The sequence below is a fragment of the Calypte anna genome, chromosome 5A, assembly GCF_003957555.1.
Source record: "Calypte anna isolate BGI_N300 chromosome 5A, bCalAnn1_v1.p, whole genome shotgun sequence".
Taxonomy (NCBI): Eukaryota; Metazoa; Chordata; class Aves; order Apodiformes; family Trochilidae; genus Calypte; species Calypte anna.
In genome coordinates, this window is record NC_044251.1 from 12,004,840 (window position 1) to 12,032,532 (window position 27,693).

The 27,693-nt window shown below is 35.0% G+C and overlaps 1 protein-coding gene across 1 annotated transcript in view; it reads left to right on the forward strand.

Annotated features, from left to right (window-relative positions):
* Positions 1 to 27,693, forward strand: part of FMN1 (formin 1) — a 135,842-nt gene that overhangs the window by 46,366 nt on the left and 61,783 nt on the right. Inside the window, exons 4-7 of the mRNA XM_030452021.1 lie at positions 1,526 to 2,295; positions 6,703 to 6,853; positions 17,553 to 17,640; positions 27,146 to 27,207. Coding sequence (XP_030307881.1) covers positions 1,526 to 2,295; positions 6,703 to 6,853; positions 17,553 to 17,640; positions 27,146 to 27,207 — 1,071 coding nt within the window. The remainder of the gene's footprint in view (positions 1 to 1,525; positions 2,296 to 6,702; positions 6,854 to 17,552; positions 17,641 to 27,145; positions 27,208 to 27,693) is intronic.

Here is a 27,693-nt window from a genome sequence, read left to right on the forward strand (position 1 = left end):
TTAAGAAATAAGGATTTTGACAATCTGAAAGAGTAAAAAACAAAACGAAGCATAAAGCTCTCACCTCAAATATAATTTTGAGTTTAAATATTATAAATTGAAGACTGAAATCTGTCATTGAAAAGTTATATACTACCAACAGTTGTTTTTACGGCCAGTTCAGTGCAGTGAGTACTTTTGTTAAATGCTGTGCTCTGGTGACTTCAGATTCACTGCTGGGAAAATCTGAAATAAGTAAATTGTTCTGTCAGGGACTTTTTGATGTCCAGTAGGTGCAACATACTATGATAAACAAAATAGCTAAATTACCTAAAGCAAACTTACTTCATTGCCTCCTTTATGGATCAGTATGCTGAGTTTAAAATGAAAGGCAATTGCTGTGGAGCAATTCAAATGGCAGAAAATCTTGTGATAGCTGAACTGAACTAATAATTAAGCTGAGCAACAGCAAACTTTAGTAGATAAAGAAAGGAAAAAAATACAAGCAAAAAATGTTCTATTTGTTGTACATATTGGGCTTAGATTTTTCTATAAAACTTTGATTACATTTGCAAGACTTTAAACTTGTTTTCCCAAGTTCACACAAACCAGCCAGTTGGGAAAAGGAGCATTTTGTATCCTCTGTTTTTAAACTGTTTAATTTCTTAAGCAGTTTATTAGAATACAAGTTGATAGTGCCTGCTGTAAGAAATAAGGTGCTTGCAAAGCTATTCAAGTTTGTTTGTATGTTATAAAATTACAGTATATTTGTCTATTGTACTAGCCATGCTGAGCAGTGAACAATGGTAAGAAAATACTTTTCTTTTCAGATACAGGATAAGAAAAGCATTTTGTGTTTTTTTTCTTACATATATTCTTGAAAGACTTATTTCCATCTGCCTCAGTGAAATCCTCTTGATCCTCCTGGTTCTAAGATTTATTTTCCTGAACTGTAGATTTAATCAAATAGTGAAGATGAAATAGAAGAATTCGTGTGCACCTCTGTGAATTTAATTGATGAGATACTGAATTTAATTGATTGAGAAAGTGTTTTAATTTGTTTATTTAATGTTTTCTCATTGAGGAATTTCAACTTCTGTTGAGTCTTTTTACTTCCTAACATGTTAACTGTATATGTAGCATATTTATGAAGCAGTCAATAAAACCCATGCCATTAAGTACAATACTATTTGAAAAACTTACCTTTTACCCACAATGAAATATTAGTTATTGCATTCTGTGATTAAAAATAATTAAGTCTGCTTAAAGACAAGGTGCAAGTTAGATTTTGCTAAATAAATGTCCTGGTTATGTACTCATAAAATATGTTTTGTTGAAACACACATTGCTTACATTTCTTTAAAGATTGTTGAGTTAGTTAATAGCTTGCAACAAAGCCATTTAGAACTGGGAAAGTAAATTATTTATGTCATTATGGTGTGGTTAAAGTAAGAATATAGTTTAAGTGTGGTAATTGTTAATTGCTGTGAAATAAATACTTTAGCCAAATATCTTCACTAAGGGTTCTTTTGTTGTTGTTCTGCAGTCTCAGTTTGAACTCAGGGTATTCCGTATTCGTGGAGAACATGCTGTATCAACTGCTCAGCTTGAGGAGACCATTGCACATCTGAAAATTGAACTTGACAATAAATTAAACAGAAGAAATCACAAAGCAAAGGATATTGGGGTTTCCACTGAGGATGATAACCCACCAAAGACATACCGGAACGTATGTATACAGACTGATAGAGAAACTTTTATAAAGCCTAGCGAAGAAGAAAACAGAGCTGTGAAAAATAACCAAATATTACCCAAAAAGCTTAATATTTCTACTTTGTCACATAGTATTTCTGCCCAAAGTGAAAATAAGGACAATTATAATGTACAGTCCTCAGAAAGTGTCTTACCTTGTCAACCAAAACAAATGCTGCCTCCTCCACCACCACCTCCTCCTCCTCCCCTTCCTGATTCTTCACAACCAGCTTTAGTTCCTCCACCACCACCACCTTTGCCAATGGGTCTGACTTCACAGACATCTCACTTTGGATCTGGTCCATCACTGCCACCTCCTCTTTCTGAAGGCTACAGGAATTTTCAAGCACCACCGCCACCACCACCACCTCTTCCCGGGCTGGGACCTCCTGTTCCTCCTCCACTGCCTGCATCTGGGTTACCTCCACCCCCTCCACCTCCTGGGCCTGGCTTGTTTTTTAATAACACTTTATCTTCAAACCAAGGTCCTCGAAAACCTGCCATTGAACCTACCCGTCCCATGAAGCCTTTGTACTGGACACGGATACAATTACAAGACAGCAGGTAAAATATATTTATTTGAACTTGCTATTTAGAAGTCATAATACAAGGGTAGTATATAATTATAATACTGTCTTAACATCAAAAAGTTAATAGTCTAGGAATGTGTAACAAAGCCAGTGTAGAGGCACAGAATTTATATGTTTTAAGATAAAAAATTGAGCCAGTTTTAGGAGTCTAAAAAAAATTAAGGAATCATTTTACTATATTAAATGTAAATTAAAATGATATGCATCATAAATGAAAATTATGTGCTTTATAACTTCTTTTTCCCTGAAGTCCAGGTATTTCAAGGACAATTCTAGTCACAGGTAGTTCATATACTGAGCACTGCAGAGAAAAAGGTAGCCAAGAGACTAGGAAAACTATTTAAAAAAAAAATTAGAATTAAAATGTTAAAGTTTGGTCAGGTGAAAACTTAAGAGTTTATTTTTGCTTTCCAGTCACATCAGGTGATTTCATCATCAGAGCCCTATGTTGTTTCATCCTCTGTGTTTCCAGTTTTAGAAACAGCTAAATTGGAACCTGGCCTTGGTATATAAATTCTGTGAGTTGGGAAAAGTAAAGCATCTCAGGAAACTGTGGCATAAAGCATTGTGGAGCCTCAGTAGTGTTAAGGACCTCTTTAATGTAAAAGGAAATATAATAAGAATTATAATAATAGCATAATTATTATAAATAATACTGTTAAGTAAGTAAGTAAATAAATAAATAAACCTCCCAATCTTATTGTGATCTAAAGCTTGGATAAAATTAGATACTTTTGAGGGAAGGAACGCTATCCAGAGTGACCATGACAGGCTTGAGGAGTGAGCCCATACAATCCTCATAAGGTTCAGTGAGGCCAAGGGAATCTCAAATATCAACACAGACTGGGGGATGAAGTGATGGAGAGCAGCCCTGTGGAGAAGAACTTGAGGATACCGATGGATGAGGAATTGGACATGACCCAACAAAGTGAGATTGTAGCCAGGAAAGGCAACTGTGTCCTGGGCTGCAGTAGTAGCATGTCCCACAGTAAAGAGAGATGATTGTCCCTCTCTGTTCTGCTCTCACGAGGCCTAATCCTGGAATAGTGTGTCCAGCTCTGGGGCCCCCCTTTCAAGGAAGACATAGACCTGTTAGAGTGGGGCTGGAGGAGGGCCATGAAAATGATCAGAGGGCTGGAGCCTGTGAGGAAGGGCTGGAGAAAGATGGAGAAAGACATTTTGCCAAGACCAGTAGTGACAGGGCAAGGGCTGGTTGTTTCAAACTGAAAGAGGGTAGATTTAGAAATTTTTTACAACAAAGTTGGTGAGACACTGTCATAGATTGTCCAGAGAAGCTGTGGCTGCCTTTTTCCTTGGGAGTGTTCAAGACCAGGTTGGATGGGGCTTAGAACAACCTGGTCTAGTGGGAGGTGTCCCTGCCCATGCAAGTGGGGTTGGAATTAGGTGTAGTGAAATGAGGCAACCAGGTGCCACTAATTGCCAGGTAGTGGGCATGAGCTTGTGTTAAGCCCACCTGTGCCTGATTAGGGCAGGGCCCCCACTGTGCATGAGCAGGATTAGGGGGCCAACAAAAGGTGAGGCCTGAGTCACAGGCTCAGCTCAGTCCTGAGCAAGCCAGCAGAGAGGTCAGTCGCTCTTGGAGCAATAGCACCGATCCAGCCTGGTCAACCCTGAGGGCTGTAGGTGCAGAGCACTATTCATGAGTCTCTGCTAGAACACCTGGTTGGACCTTGAAGCGCCGTGCCCTAAAAGAGGTTCATCTTGCTACATCTGGTGGAGAACGCGGGCACACACAGACAGGGGAAGGGTGGGTGCAGACCCTGGGCAGGAGACGGGGGGGCATACAAAGGCCTCTGCGGTCCCACCGGACCCCGCCTCACCCCAATGCAGCGCAGCACCGGCACCTGACACGGCCGGCGCTCAGGCAAGACACTGTCAACCCGGACCGGACCGGAAGAGATGCCTCGGAGGACGCACACCCTAATCAGGCACAGGTGGGCTTAACACAAGCTCATGCCCACTACCTGGCAATTAGTGGCACCTGGTTGCCTCATTTCACTACAATTAGGTGATCCTTAAGGTCCCTTCCAACCCAAACTGTTCCATGATGCTGTGGAAGTAGTCTAATAGTATATATACTGTTACAGTTACTATGGAACATTCTTTTATTGGTTTGTTTAGAAGGTATCCTCTGGTGAACAGGCATAAAGAAACAATTCTTGGACAGTGTTTTTGAAGTTATTTAACAGCTTCTGCTTATGAATATTTATTCAGCTGGCAGGAGAAGAGTAGTGCTCCCGTTTACACTTTCTGTGCCAGGCTGCAAACCTCAGTGCCACACTGCTGTGCTTTCAGTGCTGCTCAGCCTGGCTTCTGGATTTTGTCTGATTCTAACTTTGCTTCAAGTGTTTATTAATATAAGATAGAGCTCCATTAAGAGGATTGACTCAAAAAGTATTTTGGGGAAAGCTTAAGCAACACAAAATATTTCTAGTTTAACAGTAAGTTGCTACACTCATGAAATAAAATTCGGGTCCTGTGTTATGAGTAATGAAACAGCATTATTATTAAGGTCTAAAAATTCAACTATAATTATCTGTGTTCAAAAATATTTAAACATATGTGCAGTTACAGAGAGATAAGTTTATTTTAAAACATTTTAATTAAATATAGTAGAGCTTATTACATATGCTCTACTATATGTATACACACTATACTACATACTGTATTATATCCTATTATTTATATGGCATTAATTATGTTAGTTTATTATACATTATAGTAGTCACTAAATTATTTATAGTTATTAATATTTTATTCTGTTAATTTTAGAATTATATTTAAACACTTACAGTAAATATCTTCATTTACATGCTTTTAAAAATGAATTTGAGTTTACAGCTTTTTGACTGAATGTATTTTGATGAAAAAGAGTCATTCTGGTATAAGAGAGTATTGTAAGATGTTAATATTTCATGTGCCTTGTTTGACAGGAACAAGTAGTAAATGAAATATCAGTTGTATTCTTTCAATGATTCAGAAGTAAGGGCTTTGAAATACTTTGGAGCTGTTTGAAGTTTGAGCATTTTGGTTTTACTTTCTTAAAACTACTAGTGAAAAAACTGTTTCACAGCAAATGAATAGTCTGTTCATTAAAAATTCAACTTCCTGTTGATTCACTAAAATAAAATTTTTTGTTCTGAAATACTGCTGGTTCATCAAGCTTTGGCTGAATGCAAGTTGAGGTCTAAGTCACAGCTTTTTGGTGAACTCCTGGTCACCAGATATTTATTGTCCAGGAGTTTCTTGGGCTGCACTAGACCTGGAAACTTCTCTGGTGCTCAGCTCAGGAGTTTACACAGGGTTTCAAAGTTTTCATTAGAGAGGCAGAAGGAATCCTGTGGCTGACAATACAGCCAACATCAGGAGGAGTGAAGCTGTGGGGATGTAAGCAACTCCTGTGACATATACTGAATCCACTGATACTTGTGGAAAAATTACAGTTCCTTAAACATTCACAAAAGTAAATGTAAAGTTGAGTAGTAAGTAAAAAAAATCCTAAACTTGAAAATTAGTAAATCAATTTTTCACCTTTATTGGGTAGGTATTATGTTTTGTTGCATATTGCATTTGATAAAAGGATTTCAGGTGACATCAGCCATTTGTATTTTCTAGAGATTTTTTTATTTTATTGCAGAGATGTTCACTGCCTTTTAGTGACATCTGCTGGAAGAATTGGGCCACCTTCTACTGATAAACAGACAAGAATACTCAAGTTTTATCCCCCACATTTTTCTGCAACGCCAAAACTTTGTAACAAAGCTCATTGGGGACTGAAGTGCCTATTTGCAGCACTACATAGGATTTCCCCAAATCCAAATAAATCTAGAGGATTGTGTAAACAAGCTCCATAGTGTTCCAAAGCTAAATCTGGTCGTGGGAGGCAAAAGAAAGAAAGAGAATTGGAAAATTTAGAGTTGGTTGAATGGAGCAGTTAGTCTCCCAAAATATAGGCCACATAATTACTCTTGTTGATACTTTTTATTTGTATAGGTCTAAATAGACTACTGGGAATGTATTAAGCTGCTGTTGAAATACTCCTAATCCTAGTTGTGGCAAAAATCTCTTGAGATATATTTGCACAAAGCTGCAGTTGTAATATTTCATGGTTGTACAAAAACCTGAAAAATACAATAAGCTAACAGGCATGGATAGCTAATGTTTTGGTACAGACTTCTGCATACTAATTTTTGACTCCTTACAAGAACAATGCATAGGGAAGGAATGCTGTTTGTATAGCAGCAGTGCAAATTACTTGGAGTTTTAAATCTGTTACGGATTTTCATTTATTATGGCTACATCTAGTAAGGTTTTTCATAAATTTTCATTGTAGATTTTATTATTACCTTTCCATTTATAGGAAAAATGCTATGCCAACGTTATGGGAATCACTAAAAGAACCTGATATACTTGATACTACCGAGTTTGAATATTTGTTCTCCAAAGACACCACTCAGGAAAAAAGAAAACCATTATCAGAGACTTATGAAAAAAAAACTAAGGCCAAAAAGGTATTTATTGTTTCTTTGTATTTCCTTTTTTTACATCACTGTTTAGTTTTATATTTTAAGAAATGTGCCTTTTTATTTATTGTGGAATGAACAGGTAATATATGGGTAGGAAAATCATATTTTAAAGCAAAATAGGTGAATTGCTACTTCAGTTTTTGCTGGAGAATACAGCTTATTCTTTAGCTTGGTAGATTTCTTGCTTTTGAAAATGGAAGTTCCACATCCCAGTGAGGTATAAAAAAAATGTTGTGTAGAACTGAATGGACGTTCTAATATGTATTAAGTATGTATCAGGTCTGTCCTTGAACTGATTGGTAGTTGAAGTCTGTCATTAAGTTACTCTAGGAAACCTCTCCTTTAAGATTATTTTATGATGGAAAAATAAAATATAAAACAAGAAACTGTTAGATGTTTTGATAAGGAATGCTAAGGCTTTTTTCTGGTATAGCTGAAGAGCTGTGTCAGGAAGGGACAGGACAGTCATGCTAATAGTGTCCATAAGTTTATTGTCTGCCTCAGACATGATGTGTTTCAGAGAGATCTTGTACTTGTCAGACAGAACAAGGAAATGGCATTAGTAGTATTTGCTGCAGGGAAAATTCTAGCCTGGATAATAATTGCTACTGTTCTCCTAAAACAATGTGGTTATATACTACAGTTCCATTTAAATATGATGTTTGTTAAATCTGCTTGAGTTTACCTGCTGGGAACCACAAGAGGGCACTTTGTTTGTAAGCTACACCATCTATCTTTTCAATTTTATAATACATATAAAGTGAAATATATGTACATAGATACAGTGCAGTCAGATTTTTCAGAGCATCTTTGATCATAAATTTCCCTCCTTATGTCTCAGTGCAGTAGTTAATGTGAAGTGTAAATAAGACTATGGCTTCTATAAAATTCAAATTGATGTGATGTGAAAAGGGATAAATGGAGCCAGGATGGGGGCATGCTGGCATTTGTAAATACACCCTAAAGAAATTATTAATTTTTATGGTCCCTCAAATGTTAGATTGCAAGTGGACATGAATATCTCTGAAAAAAACAACATACTTTACTTAACAAATGTTTCAAGTGCATACAGCATGTAATATATTTGCTGTATCTCTAAATCCCATCACTTCACACTTCTGATGCCCTCTTTCTACAATTTGTTTCTATATTTCATTGCTTTACTTTTTTCAGAAACAATTATTTAATAGGAAATACAGGTTTCTAATGAGATTTGAAGAAGACTGAAACCAATGTAACTTTAATGGAGATATAATATGCACAGATAGTTACTTTGGTATTCAAATTCTCAGCAATTAGGTGAATGTGTCTGTTGTTCTGGGTGTATGGAGGCAGAGTAGGGAATTAGGCCTGCACTCTTAAAGGTAAAATTGTATTATTCTTTTTCCTTGCTACTTTGTCAACTAACTTAGTTGCTACAGGAACAGATATTTTTAATGATCTCTCAACTTTATTCAAGACCAAATAGGATGACAGTTACTCCATATAATAGTATTATACAATTACTTCGAGTAAGTACTATTTCTTGTGAGAAACCATTATATTTTCTTACAAAGATATCTTTATTTATCTCACTGTTTTAATTACTGTGTTTTGTGAATCTATTCTTTTAAGACTAGGGGTATATTTACTGAAATAAATGCAATGAAAAAATTACTTTCTGAATATTAAAATGAATCTCCTATAGAGGTAAATTATGAGTTACACCTATTACTACAGCTTCAGTTTGGTAAAACTCATGGGATTATGATCACAGTATTACAAACCACAGGAACTGTAGAACTTCCTGTGAAAATCTCAAAACCTCATGGCCAGCAATATCAAACTCTTTGTCACTTGGTCAATTAAAAAATTTAAATCAGTTTTTAGAACTCAAAAGAAATTGGAATATAGGTGAGTATAGAAATATTTTCTTATTTTAAATCCTGTCTTTACACATTTCTTTGTTAAATGACTCATAGTAGCAGCTGAGTATTTTTAAAGACAGTGGATCCTCTTAGATGGTTCTGTGTTTGTCTCTCTGAAAGCCCAGATGTCTGCAGACTGCCTTCAATGGATCAGTTTTGGTGGGCTGCAAGTGATGCAGTAGTAAAGAGGCCTTTGTTTAATTACAGGAGGGTTCATTAGAAGATAGGGACAGAAAATTCCTACAGATTAATGTGAAAACTACCACTTCTGCTGGCTTTATTTGTGCTTTTTCTTGGCTCTCAACTTCTCTTGTCTTTTTTCTAACAATTATGTCAGTCTTCTAGAAATTATATTATAACAATTATCTAACAAATAAATCTATCAGTAGATTGTCTGGTAGTAAGAGTGCACAAAGTGTTGCAATGTATGGAACTGTATAGTCTGATTCTACAGGCTTTAAGAATCTATGCTATATAGTAATTTTTAGCTACTGTTCTTTTTTTGTGTTTATTTGTAAATTCCTTTCTCACGTTCTATAAAAAAGCAAGAGCAAAATTTAGCACTATGATGGAATCTGGAGTAGTAGTTTGTGTTTGAAGCCAGTAAGGTAATTTAATTAATAATATACTTTAATGTATTCACTGCATTAAATCTTCTCAATTTTGTTCTCAAATGTTGTCCTGTTTCTTACCATTTTATACCAACCAAGTTCTACCTGCTGCATATTTAGTGAAATGACAAAGCAATAGGTGCCACAGGATTGTTTATTAAAACATGCTAATACAATATTTATCTCCTTGAATGAGAATTTCATCAGTGCCTCACAATCCAATTCCTTATGCAATTTGAAGGTTGTGTTTTTCAAATTAGAGGGGAGTTTTTTCTCATTTAACAATTGGTGTCTGTTCATTTCTTTAACATCTATTCGCATTTCTCTTGCAGTTCCAAAGAAAATATTATTCAGTTTATTCTCAGAATTATTGTTTTTGTGAAACTAGTCAGAATAATCTGTATACTTAGTCTGTGAAACAAATGCTTCTGTGAAAAGCATCACATTAGACCTGTAGGAATTTGTTCAGTTCTTACCCATTTGTCCACATAGTAAATTTATGACAGCACAGATTAAAATATTCACTCTATGCTGTGCTTTTGTTGCTTAAAACTGATAGACATCTACCATTTTCAGCCAGAAATATCTAAAGTCTTGTCCTACATAAATGGAACGGATGGTCTGTTTTTCAGTACCATCTGGCAAGTTATGCTCAGAAGGGAAACTTCTGAGTATGTATTTATATTCATATATATGTATATTTATACTCATATATGGTGCACTTAGTGTAATATAGAAATTATAAAATAAATATGTATAATAGAAATTACATTTATACATATTCTCAGTGTTGAACAACACATGGAGGGTTCTGTGGGCATCTACGCAGAGTGTGGTTACCTCGGTATTTTCACTTGTGTCCTGGATAATGGAAAATTAACTCTGCAGCCACCTCCTAATTGCAAGAGGCTTCAAATCTGCTGGAGCAGACCCTTTAGAAAGCTTTTGTGGATCAGAGATTTTGTCTGAAAGATAGGGCTGAGCACAAAGCTACTAGAGTTAACCACAAGGTTAATACAGTTAAGGATATTCAGCTACCTAAAAATCAGATGAGGTACAACTGGTAACTTACTGTGCAGCAGTTTAGCAGAAAGAACCTGCTCACAAAAGGAATGCGAATTGTCATGTCATGGTACATCTAAAAAGGGAAAACAAAACTCTATTAGAGAGTAAAAATATTGCTTGCAAGATTATTTACTCAGCCATGAGTAAATAATGAGTCAGTTAAGAACTGCATATAGATTTAGGTACTACAGCCCTTCATTAAAATTGTTTGCTAGCTCTAAGGAGTTGAAGAATGAGAATTATGAGAAGTGTAAAAGTAATCTTTGAGTGAAGAACTGAATTATTATGGCTGTCCAGTCTAGAAAAGAGAAGGCTGATTGGGACACAGTAAATATCATCACGTGAATGCAGCTGCTACAAAGAAAAATTATGAAAAACTTTCTAGGAGTACGGATACCAAAGGAATACAGAACAATTTTGGGTATGGAAATTTTGGTGCTGTGTTGGAAGATCTTTAAGAATATATGTTTAGAGTGATGCACATATATCTGATACTCTCTTGAAATGCAGAGAATGTTTTGGATGACATTTTGAGTGCCTTTATAACACCATGATTCTATTAATCAGTTAAAAGGTGTAAAGTATGCTTTTGATCCATTGTTCTATGGATGGAAACAACTGGCTATCTTTTTTTTCCCAGAGTGGAAGCACTTCCATTATTCCTGAATTCATTGCTTTGCTGATGGAAAATAAAATAAAAAAAATGAGTTACAGTAGTTCCTGGGGGTTAGATGAGTATGAAATTATTAGAATTAGAAATACTGTTGTTAAAAAATATTCTAACAAATATGTGGGGAAAACAAGGAAGGGAAGTTAAAAACCTTCCAGCAGCAATGGTGATAAAACTTAAAGGACTGCATAGAGAGTGATTTTATTTGTTTTTAGATATATATTAATATATTTGGGAAAAATATATCCACTCCATAGTGATACATTATAAAAACAATACCATTTAAGTGAAGCTCACATGTACCATTATGGTACACTTACATATTCTGTAAGTTTGTTATGGTAATGCTTACCTGAGCTTAGAAGTGTGTGTCTGCTCATGGTTCTTACATCATACATTCCTTTGGAAGATTTAGCAGCTTTGCAAGAACCTCTTTCTTTATTTTTATTCAGCTTTACATCCTCTGAAATATTTCATTAAACTTTTATAGTTTTGCTTTTGTCTTGTAAATAAAAATTATACACTATTATGTAGATAATATTCAAAATTAGTAGTCTAGGTTTTTAAGCATTGTGTCTTATGAGTACATTTTATCTGCTCTAGATGGGGAGAATTTTCTGTGTCTAGATTAATATATTAGTTATTTGTTAACATTAGATTAAAACATTGATCTACTTAAAAATTAATATAATTATAAGAATGTTTTTGAAGTGTAAAACCATAGCATTAAAATCTTACACTATGTAATAAAACACAGTGATGTTTTTGATGTAATATCTATGAAATGGAAAGGAGACTACTGCTTTATTACTCCTGACTTTTTCAGGGACTCTGAATGGATAAATAATATATAGAAAGAGAGGGAAGTATTTCCTAGGATAGTTCTGAAGTGGTTGGATTTGCATCAGGCAAAATTGCAGTTACTGGACAAAAACAAAGCAGTCCATTAGCAGCTGTATATGAATCAAGTGCATTTCCTCTGGTTTTGGCCAGTTCAGTTGGCTTAATCTAAATATGTAAGTTACTGGTATGATGCAGTTTGGCAGTATACATCAGATCTAAAAGTGTTTATGTTGTTTAAGGTGTTGTGGTCGTCAGTTAAGCTTTTTCAAATGCTGATAGTCTCTCAAAATTGTTAAAGCTACTGCTTCTTGGAAATGGAGAAGAAGGGCTAGATCCATCAGGTTATTCTAGTGCATAACTTCAATTTAGATATTGAGTCTATGGACATTTAGACTTGTCTTTTTACACATTTATTGTAAATTTAGACATGCCTTTTGATATGACTTATATTTTTAACTCCAGTTTTTAAATTGCACTGAAACACTTGTGTAACTGCTGTTTTCATCATAATATCCATTTTTTTTTCTGCTTATATTTCAGGTTGCAGCATGCATGACATTTAAAAAAAGCATACTGTCACTTCTATTTGTGAAATTGTAAATGGTATTCACGTACAAAGTTTTATGTAGCAAAAATGTTCAGCTGTAAGTAGATTCAGTGCAATACCACTAAGGTCTATGGTTGTTTATGGAAACAATGAAAACTGAAAACCATTAGCATATGAAAACTCTAACCTCTTGTTCTGGAAAAAAGCAAATGAAAACTCTAACCTCTTGTTCTGGAAAAAAGCAAAACACAACAAAACACTCAAAACCATTGGCTGATTTTGAAAGAACTCAGCTTTCAATAGATTTGAATGTAATTTAAAGGATCTAACATCTTTCCCAGACTCTGAAAGTTGTCTTATAAATGTTTGCATGTCAGATGAAGGAGTGAAGTTCTACATGCAAACAATTTTGTTTTCATACACTCTAATCTGTTGATGTTTCTTGTCTGTACATATTCATTCAAACTGCTAAGCTGATAGGCAAATACAATTGTTTTCAAGCCATAGGTTCTTTCTTTCCAGTGAAATTTACTGTTCTAAAATCTGTTCTCTTAGTACCAAATAAAAATAGGCAGAATTGTGACATATAAGAAATAAAATAAATCATTTTGTATTATGCTGTGATACCCTGTAAGCCTGAAAAAAATGTAATTTAGAAAAGGTCATTCCCTTGGTCTGATTTATTCCATGTGCATTGCTGAACTTACACATTGTTGGAAGCTGCATTAGTTTTTCCAATATATTTGAGCACTTGTTAGTGACCTATCTTCAAAAACTCAAGTGTTTTGTATACTTTTTCAAGTAACAGGATAGTTAGATGTTTGTGATGCCACTCTGTCTTCATCTTATAAAAAAAAAATGAGTAAATGTCAAGTAATTTGTGTCAGGTGTATGCTCCAAATGAAAGTCCATCAATCATTTTTGGCCCTTTAGTGCAATGATTATCATTTCAAAGACGCAGAAGGACATTAAAGATAATGGCTTTTCTGTTGTCTATTATCTCTAAAAGACTTCACATAATTATTAACATGTGTTCTCATTTAAGAAGAGTGTCAATATTTTGAGTGAATTGCATTTTTTTAACTGAAAGGGATATGTCTGTCAGCAAGTTTTTTGTCCATCTGACTAAGTGAGGAATTACAATTAATTAATTTTGTGTTTCTGCAAGAAGGGCAGATATTACAGAAAATGTTGGAAGCTTGGCAGGGTTGAAACACAATGACTGTCTTCAGCTGTCTGCATAAGATAATAAACTGTTTAAACTTGACTAGATGTACTAAAATGGTAGTCTGTGCTCTTCTGAGGCACTCTCACTTTCTTTTTATTTTTTAATGAGACACTAAGAATGAATATGGCATTTCCTTGTTTACCACAAAGCTCTGCGGTCATGTGGGATATGGGAAAATATCCCTAAAGGCTAAATACCTGTTTACTGGATTTATCTTGTTTTTACTCTTTTGATATGAACTACATCATTTCTTACTTCCTGATTTATCCGGAGTAATTGCCATTTGCTTGTCCATTAGCAAGTGGCTAAAAATTGTGGGGTTTTTTTCATCCAGTGGAATTGCAAATAGATTTGCATGTCTCTTAACATTTTTAAAATATTTAAAAAATATAAAGCTATGGTTCATCCATGTTAAATAGAAAAGAAAAAGTTAAACGTGGCTCTCTTTTGAGTAGGAAAAGAAGAGATAATATCTAGTCTGATATCTAGTCTAATACCTAGTCTAATATCTAGCTTCTGAAGTTTCATTGATAAGTCTTGGAGTGTTTATGTAGATGGCTTGAGGGGCATACATGTGTCTTGTGCAGGATGTTCTCTGAACAGGATTCCAGCAGACTACTGAAAATAAGTCCAGGCTGTTGACTTCCCACTGTTAATCAGTGGGAATGGAATAAAACATTGATATGCAGTACAGGCTTTTTAGCTTGTGGTTCCTCTCAGTAGATTTAAATACTATGGAAAGGATCCATGCACCAGCAGGAGAAAGGATTTAGTTTTTAATCACTAAAGTAAACTGAATCTGTTGAGATTTCAGCACCAGTAAGTGATAGGGACAGAATGGAGACATTCCAGTTAGACAAAACAGGGAAGCCTGTCATATAATATTTAATGAAGGAAATTTCTGGCTGCATTAGAGAATCACCTTTTAATGGCAGTGAGAGAATACTTACGGATATATTCAAGTTTCAGTATGTCTCCACTTTTAACTTAGAGATAAATATTTGAAAGATGTAGAAGTGGCACTTACGTACAGCAAACCTCCTCACTTAATTAGTAGCAGGGGAACACCACATAGACCAAATAATGTTCTAGATGAATGAATTAGATGAATTAGCACCAGTGGGCAGTTTTGTCAGTGTGCCAGAAGGTGCTGTACCCATTACAGTGGAACATTCATAGTCTGAAAGGGAGGCAGCAGCTGGGAAACCCTGCCAGCTGGCACAGCAGCATCAACTGGATTTGGGCTGCTTACCTGTCACTGCCAGCTCCAAGCAAGTCCCAGTATGCTGAGAAGTGATCAGTGATTTGTCTTTTAAAAGTATATATTAAATAGTTCAATGCAGTTTCTACAAACTTTCATTTAATTTGCCTTACGTTTTTTGTGACCTGGAAAAGTGCTGATTTTTTGTGTCTCCTTCCTGTTTGGAATTCACACATATATTTCATTTCCTGGCAGTGACTTTCCCAGAATAACCATAACTTGGGTTAAAACGAGTATTTCTGAATAGGTGTTTGGATTTTTTTTGATTTTTTTTTTTTTTTTTTTAACCACTGATTATATATATGTGTGTGTGTGTATTTATTTCAAAATCTTTCAACTTGGTTATAAAAATGCATGAAAAAAAAGTCATAATGAATAAAATAGTAGACTTCAGATAAAATTTCAGTTGGTTGAAGCTATTTCAGGTAGTCTGAGTCACGGTTATGCCCAGTAATCGTGACCATGTGTACATTTGGCTAAAATGCACGTGAACATACAGTTTGCTGGCCATTTTAAAACATCAGCCTCTAGTTTGGCTTTTAAAATAATACACAATCTTCATTCAAGGTTTTTTTCACTAATCTAGCAATGCTGAGCTAGTTTGATCGTATCTGGAGAACATATTAGCACTTTAAAATACTTTAATGGAACAATTTCAAATATATAGTCCACAATGGCTGTAGTCTGGAAAGGTTTTGCCTCAAAATAGGCATGTCTAATAGGGTTTATGACAAGCTATGAATTTGCCCCTGAACAAGGTCAATGTGGAGGTCAGTGAATGCAATACAAATTGCATACTACTCAAGCCTGTAATTATCCCTGTAAGAAGTTAATGTGCTGCGGAGTTCAGCAAATTCATGGAAAGCAGTTACTTACCTTTGCTCTGAAAAATCACAGTCAGCAGGATATGATGCTTACAGAGTGTTTATTTATGGTAACTGGAAGCCAAATCATGTTGTCTGCTTGTGTACTCAGGAGGTAAATAGCCTTGGTGCTTTCTCATTTGAAGAAAACACTTCCAATAGTATTCCTTTCCTAATATCCAGCAGACTGGATGTACGTATAGGCTGAAGGAAAGTTTCAATATAAATTTTATTTCTAGTTTTGGCAGAAAATGCACCATCATACTGTAACATAGGTTCATTAACTGAAGAGTTCCTAAAACAGGATCATAAAATATCTGTCAGATTTTAGTTGGAAGGAAGCACGTGTTCCAACTTGTTAGGTATTGACCAATTTCAGTACTCTATAAAAACTAACTTTGTGTTTTCAGGTGAAAATGTCACTATAATTTATCTTTTCCCTGTATTTTTCAACTACAGATTTATTTTTATGTAGGTGAATTACTAAATAGTAGTAGTTGTGCATTTAAATATTCCTAAATCCCGTAAAACATAAGAAACATTTGTATGAGTTCATATAAATTTGTCAGTTAAGTGTCTGCAAAGTGAGCATCAATAAAAATATTACAGGGATAAGAGATAACAATTACTTCAATTATTTATTATTATAAGATATCCAAATATTAGTGTCATTTGCCTATGAAAATTAATTGTGGATACACAACTATAATTTTTTCATATTTAAGTATATTCATATTGTTTTAATATTCAGGAATATAAATTTAGGGAAAACTTAACCACTAGTTTTAATTTTGCATACGAGTTTGTGTTTGTAATAATATTCATTCATAAACACTGTAAAGTAAGACAAATGTTTGGATCTGAACATTTCTTATTTTGAAGAATAATAGTGCTGTATGTTGTAATATGCTGCAGCCACACCTTTCTTGTGACATAAACCAGAATCACTAACACCAATGGTCCAATCGTTGTGGGAAGTTTGGTTTTGATGTTTCTAGCATCTAAACTACACTTGTAAAGTTCTGATTGCTTACTTTTCATTACTTTTTTTATGGATGTAAATTGGTATCACCAATTTCAACTATCCAAGATAACCTCCTCAAGGTTTCCCTCCGTCCTTTTTCTTTCCCTTTCCTCTCCCGACACCTGAAAAGATTAAAATATGAATGTGTCTGTTACCCAAAATGTGAATAAAATCCTCCAATATTTGTGGAGAAGTAGCACATTCAGATGAGTTAAAGAAATCCTTTCTGTAGCCACTACTGTTCCAGAAATAGTCTTGAGGGGGGAGGCATAAGAAGACAATTCTGCATTTTTTTGCGGAGGGATTGATCCTTTGTCAAATGGACTTAATTGTGGTCATGCTGAAATACAAACTAGCAGACAAACTAAGGAATTTGTGATATGTTCAGAGTGTCTTAAATAGTTGTTCTCTCCAGAGTAAATGCTTGATGTGCCTTTTTCCCCCCCTCTACTTGACGTGGTGAGAATTCAAGCTTATCAGCCATTTGTTATGGTGCAGAGTGTAGAGATAAGATGAATGTCTTACTACCATGATTATTTAATAAAAAGCTTTGATGTTTGGTGAGATACTGAATTCAATTTACAAATTAGCTTCTGTCATTAATGTGAATGAGTCCTCTGTAGAGTGTTCACTTGATCTAAGATCATTTTGCATCATCTTTCTAGATCATCAAACTGTTGGATGGAAAGCGGTCTCAAACAGTAGGAATTTTGATATCCAGTTTACACCTGGAGATGAAGGATATTCAACAAGGTAAATGTTCCTCACTATATTATCATATTTGCATGGCTATTTGCCCATACATTTGCATACATTATGGAATGTGCTTGGAATATAGGTCTCTTTAAAATATCAGAAGAATCATTCTTCCCGTATATTCCAGCATATCTAAAAGCTTGATCTAAATAGTCAGAGTAGAATTTAGGTATGACTCCTTCTTCTACTGTTTCAGTACACGTTTCACTTTCAGTACTGTGTTTTCTCAAAAGCATTTCATACTCCTCCCCTTTAGTTCCTTCTGCTTTCTAAAGCAAATCCTCCACTGCCAAAAATTAAATGGAGGGCTTACATATAAATCAGGGCTTCAAACATGCAGTCAGTGTTTGTTGAATGTTTAAATTTTGCTTCATTAGAAGTAGAAAGCATACATCCTAAACCCATGCAGTTACAACGTAGCAATCACAAGGATTACCACTGAATGGCTTTTTTCGAAGTGGAGGGTTTACTCAGTTACTTGGTGTATAAATTCCATTAGTGGTAGAAATTCTCCATGTTTGAAAATGCAATTGTAGACAAATACGGATTTTTTAGCGCACTGGGGAATTCAGATTCTGCTTGTGTTCTGCATTTAAAAAGATACCACTTAAAGATATTGTTTTTTCTTTTTCACATTAAAAATAAAGGAAAATATTCACCATTTGAAACGACTGCTGGAAGAATTCAAGTGGATGTCTCCTTTTTCCTATTGTTTTCCCTCCATCACATGCAAATACTGGGTAGGGTGTTGAGATGCTGCTGGCATTGATTATTATTAATTTCAGAAGAGCCTTTGAGCTTCTAGCACTTAAAAAGCATGAGGGCTTACAGATGTCTCTTGAGATGGAGGGAAACAACGAAAAGAAGGAATAACTGTTTGCCTGCCAGTATTGCGTGAAAGGTATCAGAAAGAGATGGAAAAAATCTGCTGTTTTTATAGGTCTGAATAATTTGCTGGCAGGAATTACAGCAGCAGAGGATAGGATAGCAGCTGTATTATAAAGACTGGGTATTAGCCTCAAGCATCTTCAGAGATGTTTTATTGACTTTTTATTTTCCCTGCCATGATGTTCTACTAAAATAGAACATATCTCTGTCTCTGTCTCTCTGTCATTTGCTATACTTCCATAGCTTTTGAAATCCTCTGGCCAATTTATACCACATTTAAGAGGAAAGATTAAGTCAAATGTTTGGGTATGTATACACTAGAATTTTAGCTTGAATCAGCAGTACTCTCGGGAATCAAATCTTCTGGTTGTCCCCTGTGCAGCGTTTGCATTGAAAAGCAATGTAGAGTGGTCTCAGAATGCACAAACATCCTTCAGAATGAAATTAAATGAGACAATGCTCTCCAGGAGCATGACAGCAGTCTTATAGCAGGTTTTTATTCCACAGAATCAGATAAGAGATAGTTAAAACTCCCTGAAATCTGTATAGTGTGAACACTGGATCCTCTGCACTAGCTGTTGCTGTCTAGAAATCCATTTCTAAAGACTACTTAATTTGCAGTTGTAGTCATAGCTAATGTAGTCCTAGAATTTTGTTGAAAATTAAGAGTTTTGGTAGAAGAGAGACACCAAAACAAGTGCTGTCACTGAAGAAAGGTTTATAACTCATCACCCTCTCTGTTCTGAGGTAGCAAATGACTGGCCTGTCACCACGTGTTGCTCAAGGCAGCAATAGGATTATGCTGCCTCTTGCTTATGGGAACAGCTAGGAGATGCAAATGGGATCTGAGAATGCTGTTAGTGGAACTTTTTTTTTTTAATGTGTTTTAGAAAGCAGGATGGGTGACTAATCAAGATCGGCGTGCAGAGACTATCTAGGGAACAAAACCAGTTCACCAGACCCAGGGAAAAAATCTGTAGAAAGGAACTGTAGAAATGCAACTACTATGAAGAACAATGAAGACAACGATAGAATTATGCTTGTTTCTCTTTTAGTGTGTGTTTATCCACTAGTATTTTGTTTCATTTAAATTTGTGTGCAGTCCAGCCTATCAGCAAAGTCTTTGAAGACATCTATAATCAACATAGTGGGTGAAAAAAAGATCATGATGAGCTAAAAGTATGTGAAAGAAAAGTTGATGGTCTTTGGTAGCATGCAACAGAGAATGAAGAAGCTTGAAGTTTTATAATGTTATTTCAAGTTTTTCTGACCATCTTTGTTGAAAAGCCATGTAGGAATTAACTGTCAATGTATCTAGTTCTGTTTACTCTGTCTTAAGTAGCAGTTACAGAAATACAGATATAGTAAAGCTATCCTCAAATGAACTGATCTGTGCATACAGATGTATGCAAAATTGTAGAGAGGATAAAGCAAGACTAATCACAAGAAATATTACATCCTTCTTTAAAAGAGTGAGATTGGTGGATCTGTAGGATTATCTTCTCAAATGAAAGTAAAAAGCTTCACAGCATATTCTGCAGATAGCTCAGTGGTGCAAAAGAAACAAGTGACTGTATCTGGCACCCAGATGTTTCACTTTGCATTTGATAATGAGCCAGCTGCCACACTTCAGGAAGGGAACGTGTTTGAGAGAGTGAAGTTCATCCTTTTCAGCTAAATATGAATTCTTGCTGTATCTGGGGAGAAGACAATGTAAAACAATGATTATTGTGGCTGGTGTTGGGTTTATGTGATACAGAAGGAAAGTTAACATTGTCATGCTGCACTTGTAATACTCAGCTTTTTTGTAGATGGGAGAGGAGGAAAAATCATAGATGCTGTAATGTTCTGAGAACTCTTAACAAATTTCATCGGTGAATCTGGTACTGAAGAGGCTTTCTGATTAGACCAATACTAATATGAATTTCTTGAGCAGAAGAAGCACCAGAAAATCTGTCTCAGGATGCCATATAGATTTTTATTTGTATCTAAAAATCAAATAGCAATAATAAAATATTGCATAGCATTGTTATCAAGGTTTATATTTGCATATTTTTAAAACCTTCATGAAGCAGAGATGAGGAGAAGTGGAGGTCAGCTGTTAAGTGAGGAACATGCTTTAACATTACATGCTTAGAGAAATAATCTCCATTTCCTATCAGTGTGCTTCTGTCTTTTTGTGTCATGGTTCAACTGAAAAATTACAGATCGAGAGACAAATGGTGGCTCAGAACTACTTGTGTGGCTTTGCTGTTGAAAAATTGCAACTCAATCCACAATGAGATGTTTCAGTTCTGTTTCTAATGGGAAATGCTGATTATAACTGTATGTAAAGACCCTCTGTGGGCACGGGTCCCAGCTTCTTGTAGGAAAACATTACAGTCACTCAGGCAGTTCCCAATATAGTAGCTAACAATAGCAGGATACTGGAAAGCACATAATAATCCTTTTTTCTGCAGCATATGTCCATCTGTGCTGGCTTCCTATGAGCTACTGAGATCTTTGTTCAAGTGTAAAGAGGCAAAATTGTGGGGCAGTCCAGATGAAAAAAGTTTATTTTACAGAAAATGGGATGTGGATGAAATAAATGGTGATGCCTATGCCCAGAAGAGTGATTCTTCTAAATCTTCCCTACCTCCATAATACTCCTTTTGCCACTGACATATTGTGGGGCACCACAAGTTCTGCATCTGTACGTTGCTGGAAATACTTCACTGTCTAATACCCCTGATTTCCATCAGGATGGATTAACCAGAGGGTCTCTCATATTGGTGTATTTTCTCTGGGACCAAATCTATGAGATGATAAATCACAGCAGATGCATGCTTTATAGTTTATTGCACTCTGTGTAGCAATAAAGTGCCATATTACTTCATGCTGATCATCTGCAGGCATTGCCAGTACATTCACCAAGGCAAGAGTAACACTGGAGCACTGCAGTACTGCCAGAATGTAGCCTGTTTGGCATTGAGACTATTTCTAAAGTTAGTTTAGCCCTGCTGGGTTTTTTTCTTTTCCAGATTTTCAACAGTTAAATCAAGTGTTTGACATTCCCATTTATTAGAGCAGAGCAGCACTGACCAGCCTGTAATAGGGGACCTATTACGTTTATAGTGCATTTGGAACAATCTTGTGTTCACCAGCAAGGTAAATATGTGTGCAGAGGCACATTAAGTTTTGAAAATATTACAGAAATGTATGGGATTACACTTAGGTGAGATGCATTTGAGTGGGTTTTGCTGAAAAAGCCCAGGTCATGACATTTGCTTTTGTAGATTTACCTTCATTCATAGACTTATAGAATGGTTTGGGTTGGAAGGGACCTTGAAGATCATCCAGTTCCAACCCCATTGCATGGACAGGGACACCTCCCACCAGACCAGGTAGCTCAAGGCTCCATCCTGCAAGGCCTTGAATACTTCCAGGGAGTCCCCATTGAGTTTTCTTTGGTTACTTTTCAAATACAGAATATAATATCACAGTGTTACACCTACATTACTGTAGGTGTTACAGTAATGATGTTCTGATGGTGAGGATTGCAAGTAACTATCATACCACTAATAATCAAAATTGTTTGTGTGTCATTGTAGGTGGGCACAAACTTTGCAGAAAGAGCACAGTTATGATGCTGTTGTCAATTAACCAGATGAAAAGTGTTTTATTGGTCTTCTCCAACATATTGGAGTAAATAATTGGAAGAATGTGAATGCAGATTAACTCAGACTGATGATCAAGCTAGTAATCATTCCAATACTGTGTTAAGTTTTTAATCATCCTGGGATTTCTGTATGGTCTTCCTCTAATGAGAGGCCATGGAAGTTCTATAATTTGGTTGCATTCCCTTAGTGCAGCTTCTGGTTTATGGCCCATCTAAACTGCAGAGAACAGTATCATTGTTAATCAGGAACTTTTTTTAGTTTTATATCTAAAAAGCAAACTATTCTAAAGCAACTCTGAGCTGCAGACCTTAGTGTGCTCAGAATTTTGAAGTTCCAATTCGTATTTCAGCCATATTGTGCAGCACAAATAGTTTTACAGTTCCTTCTCTGCTATATTTTGGAAATACTTCTGGATAAAGATGGATGCTTTGTAATATTTCTTACTTGAACTGTGTGAAAAGACTTTTATTGGGATTTCAACTAAAATGTTTTGCAGGATGTAAATATAGATGGCAAAGGTTTAAAAGCTGTTATTCCAAAGTTGTAGGACTTTTCCTCCTACAGAGAATATTACATGTATGCAATGTATATACTCTGTAGCTTATGTGTGAAGTACAGAGATAGCTGCATGCCCATCTCAGAAGCTGGAAAACAATTTTCTTTGAAAGTTATTTTCTTTGTTCCAGAAACTTTACAGCATAGATTTTTGTGAATCTGCCCTGGCATCCAGCCTGTTGTGAGTAGGTTAACATTACTGCCAGTCTATCACTCAGTAAATCTTGCAGGAGCTGAGCTTGTTTAGTCTTCTGTATGCACATTGTGCCCATTATGCTTCTTTGTAATGTGTATTTTAATGTTTTTTATTTTAAAAACATAGTTAAATACTAGATAAAACCTTTAAGTGAGTTTAGAATGTTCCAGTTTATCAGAAGTAAACCAGAGCTACTTGGATACTTTATGTAGTTTTCCGGTTAGGTATTATTTCTATTTTTAAATCCTTGCCATTTTCTAATTGACTATATCAGTCTCAATTTAATTTAGATTTCCCAGTATCAAGCTTTGTGTTCTCATGAGATCAAGCTTTAGTCAGCAAAATGTACTATAAGAAGCAATGAAATACCTCTGGGTCAAATAAATATGCCTTTGGCAAACTCTTTCTATTTAAATAACATATTTATGTTTTGTCATCAGGGAGCAGCTAGGGTGATTTCTTCATATGTTATAGTTTAATTGTCACATTAAATGGTTTGATACTGCTGAATAGATGTAAGCTCTGTCAGCAGGACTTAAATCCTGACTTAACCAAAATGTGTTTAGTAGCAGTGAGGCTTTATCAGAGTCAGCCTTAAGGCCACTGGTATTTAATCTGGTTAAGATGAGAGAAGTATCTTTTTCATATTTAAATTGTATAGTTGTATGTAGACTGCACTGAGTATGCTTTAAATTCTCTGCTTTTCTTTGATTTACATTTTGAAATGATAAAACAGAGCATGGGAAAAATCTATTTAGTAGGGAATACGTTTTTTACAGATAGATCTTTTTTTTTTTTTTTTTTTTTTTTTTTAAAAAAAGTCTATTAAAAACCTCTGGTATAAGTTTATATTCAAAGCAATACTCTTAGTATGCAAAATGTAGTTGGCAAGTATTTTTATGTGTGCCTGTTAGTCTGAATGCATGATACTGCTCTGTTTTTTGTCCTAGCTGACTGTTATTATATCCTAATGGGTGCAACCCTGCACTAATGATCCTGGTGTGTATAAATTCTTCTTGTTGTGAGCAGACACCATAGGCCACATAAAAATGTTTGCCTCAATTTCCCTGCAAAAAAGGATCTCAGAAACCAGACTTAGCCAAGTAACAGATTTTTTAAAGGTAGAGGAACCCAATAAAATTACCAGCTTTTCACAGCATGAGTCTACTTCCTTTCAACATATTGTGAGGTGTAGGTGAAATATTCAAACTGAACTGACAGTGTAAGGAAGACAGCTAACTAGAAAGCAAGATAAAAGTAAAAACCACCAATGATGATTGATACTGGAATAGCTATTAATTGTTTTGAAGCCTCTTTTGTAGATTTATGATTTAAGATTTATTTAACCTATATTACTTATGGGAGTCTTGCTATAATGAGATTTACTACTCTAGTAAAGTATCACCATTAAATTGATTGTAACAGGAAGAATATTTTGAAAAAAATGAAGAGTTTTATTCATTTTAATGCTTTTTATATCCATATTACTAAAACTGGAGTTTCTTTCTCACTGAAAAATTACGAAGGTTTTGTTCTTTGTAACTCTTGAGTAAAAAGTAAAGTAATTACTTTCTTTGATCTGGTGTAGTGGGGGTGTTTCAGCTGCTCCAATTCAGCTTAATTTATACAACATACTGTGAATGTATTGCACGTGACATATTTTAAGAACAACATGAAGAAAACTAAGACACCTGTGAATTTTTGGGATTTCTTCCAGCATTTCAAAATCAATACTTACTTTTTTTAAAATTTGCTAATTTTCATTTCACCTCTTTTCATTTTTGTCTTCTGCTCCAAATGTGCATGGCTTTAAGTTTGATCAGTTTGAATAATTAAAAAAAAAGATTTAAGGGCTAAGATACTCAGATATATAAAGGTGAAATAAAGGAGTCTATGTGATTTTGGCATTATTAGGCTTTTTTTGAGTTATCACTGAATTGAGTAATATGGCTAGAATTTTAACTGTACTGTCTGCACGGACATTCCCTATAATATTAGGGCAGGTTGTATAGCAATCACATGTTGTCCAAAACAGAAAATAATTATTATTAAAGTATCTTAATACGATTATTGTTAGTTCTGTTAAAAGTATGTTAATTTATCAAGTTGTATTTTATTAGTTCAATCTCAACATGTTTTCCTTTATCAAGTCACTGCAAAACGAAGCTGATTTGTTAGAGCTGTTGCTGAGTACAGAAACATAGGCAAGAAAAGATAGCATTAAAAACCAAAGTGTGATATTGGGCCCCACTTGGTGACAAGTCTCTGAATGCAAACTTCAGCTAGATGTACAAATCTTGATATTCTTACTAAGATGTTCTTTTTTCAGACTCCTTCCTCTCATTGTAATAGTTCCACACTGAAAAAAATCTACTCTAAGTTACATGATTTGCATTTGTAGTATGAGTACAAATTACCTCCAACAAGGTGCTTTTCTAGATAACTATTTACAAATAAATTTTTCCTGGTAAGAAGATTTCAAAATATTAAAAAAAAAGAAGGAAGAAATGAAGCCACGAGAGGGACTGTTTTTATCTAATATGCGTATTTAAAAATCTTAACAATTAAATATATTGGATTGTGAAAACAATTCTCAGTTTTCCAGTCTAAGGTTCTGTTGAGATTTTGTTGGATAATACAGATGAGACAACTCATGCAACTATCTTGCAAGAGCCAACAGATCATCTCATAGATTGAATACCTAGTGATTTTCCTTTAAACAAAGATTTTTGTCAAGTTCTGTTATTCAGGCTTTAAATTTGGGTACACTCCTGAGCCTTTTTTCTAATCTTTCTAATAGGACAAAAATAGTTGGAGAGATTGCTTTTTTTCACTGATACTGTCTTCTATATAATTCTTTACTTCTAACCAAGGTGTAATACCAACAGATGGAATCATACTTGACAGGCAGAATTTTAAAGCATTCTAAATGTCATTGAACCTTTTAATAAAATTAATTAGTCTGCCACAGAGAAAATTTACTAGCCTGCTGGTTAATTTCACAATGTAAAATCACAGGGTAGGTGGAAGAACAGGCCATAGCTTGTTACTTTTAAATAATTATTTAAAGATGCTTGCCTTGCCCCTTTTCAAACATAGATTGCAAATGCAGCAAGAGCTTTTAAAGTCTTCTAAAATCACAAGTAGTCAAGTTTCCTTTGAAAACATATAATACAATTGAAATTAAAAGTTATTAGGTGCTGCCTAATGCTGAGTCACTGGTTATGTGGGAAATTGACAGTGGCCTCAAGCTTGTTTCTTTTGGCATTAACGTTCAGTAATATTTAGTTATAAGTCAGGAGTTCAGCAGTTGTGCTCAGTCCCATTATGAATCTTGATGAAACGCTGGTTTCAGGAAAATTAAGGATTCAAAGTTATTTCTATTACTGGAATTTAACACTGTAGAGCATTAGAAAGCTGTGTGGATCAATCAGATTTAGTTTTCTGAAGGGTCTCACTACATTGCCTAATCTGTAATGGAATTTTTAAGTGTTCAAAACACCTGATGCCATATATTCCAAAGGCACTAACGTTTGGAACTAAGAGAGGAAACATCTTGAGACTTTTCAGTTTTTATAATGTTGCATAATTAATCACTGAAGGTTATACTTTAGGTGTCTCTGTGTGATGTCTAAAAGTACTTATCTCTAAATTCTCATGTGGGTAGTTTTCTAGTGGATAAAGTGAACTCAAAATGCAACACTTTATGAATATACCTTTAAAAATCTGTAGAATAATGATCTGTTGCACTTGCAAATTTGCAACTTCCAAATCTTGCAAATTCTTCTGCTTTTCTGCTTCTGAAGATTTCTACCCCCAAGACTGCAGATCTCTCTATTTTCATATTTCCCTGATGTTATGTGCACGTTGGAAGACCTAAATACCCTAACTCTCAATTATTTTTCATCCACCCTTCTAAGCCACTATGAAATCTGTGCTGTTGTCTGCTTTCAGTTGTTCTCATATTTTCCTGTCTGCCTACCTACTTAATCAGTTAAGAATACTAGAGAGGAAATTTCCTGAAAATTCCATTTTCCTGAGACAGAGTTTATAGTAAGTCCTTGTGTGAGTGTTGTGACTTGAAGTCAGAACAAAAATAAAATTCTGAAAAAAAGTCAAATCTCTTTAGTACATTTCTCAGGCAATAGAGTTGAACTTTTGAGTATGTTTTCTAGCATCTAATTTGTGATTATATTCTATACAGCTATCTTGTGTGTTGATGACTCCGTAGTAGATCTGGAAACACTGGAAGCACTTTATGAAAATGTAAGTACGATGAGGTAAAGCTGTGGCAAATTACCATAATATTTCAGATACAGAATAAATAAAGTTTTGGTTTATGTTGTCATTTTTGACTATAGACCTTATACAGAAAAGTCTTTAGGGAATTTAACAGTAATAAAATAGGTAACAAAAAAATTATCCATCAAAGTGCTTATTTCTCTTACTGACTTGGTTATTAAATGCCAGAAATTTATAACATTGAAGTGCCTGTGGAATGAGATTAAAAAGAAGCAAAAGGTGTAACATCTCCTTAACTGCTTGAATAATACTGTCCTTACTTAATGCCTGTTTTGTGCTAACATTTTGAATTTTTCTCACTCAAGATGTGACTGAAACAGTAACCATGAGCTACTGTAGTGCTCTCCTTATCTGAGTTGCTGAGTAGACAAAGTGCATGGCATTCATGTACTGTGTGACTCTGAAGTTGCATGAAACAATACATTGACACTTGACTGTAGAGATACCCAA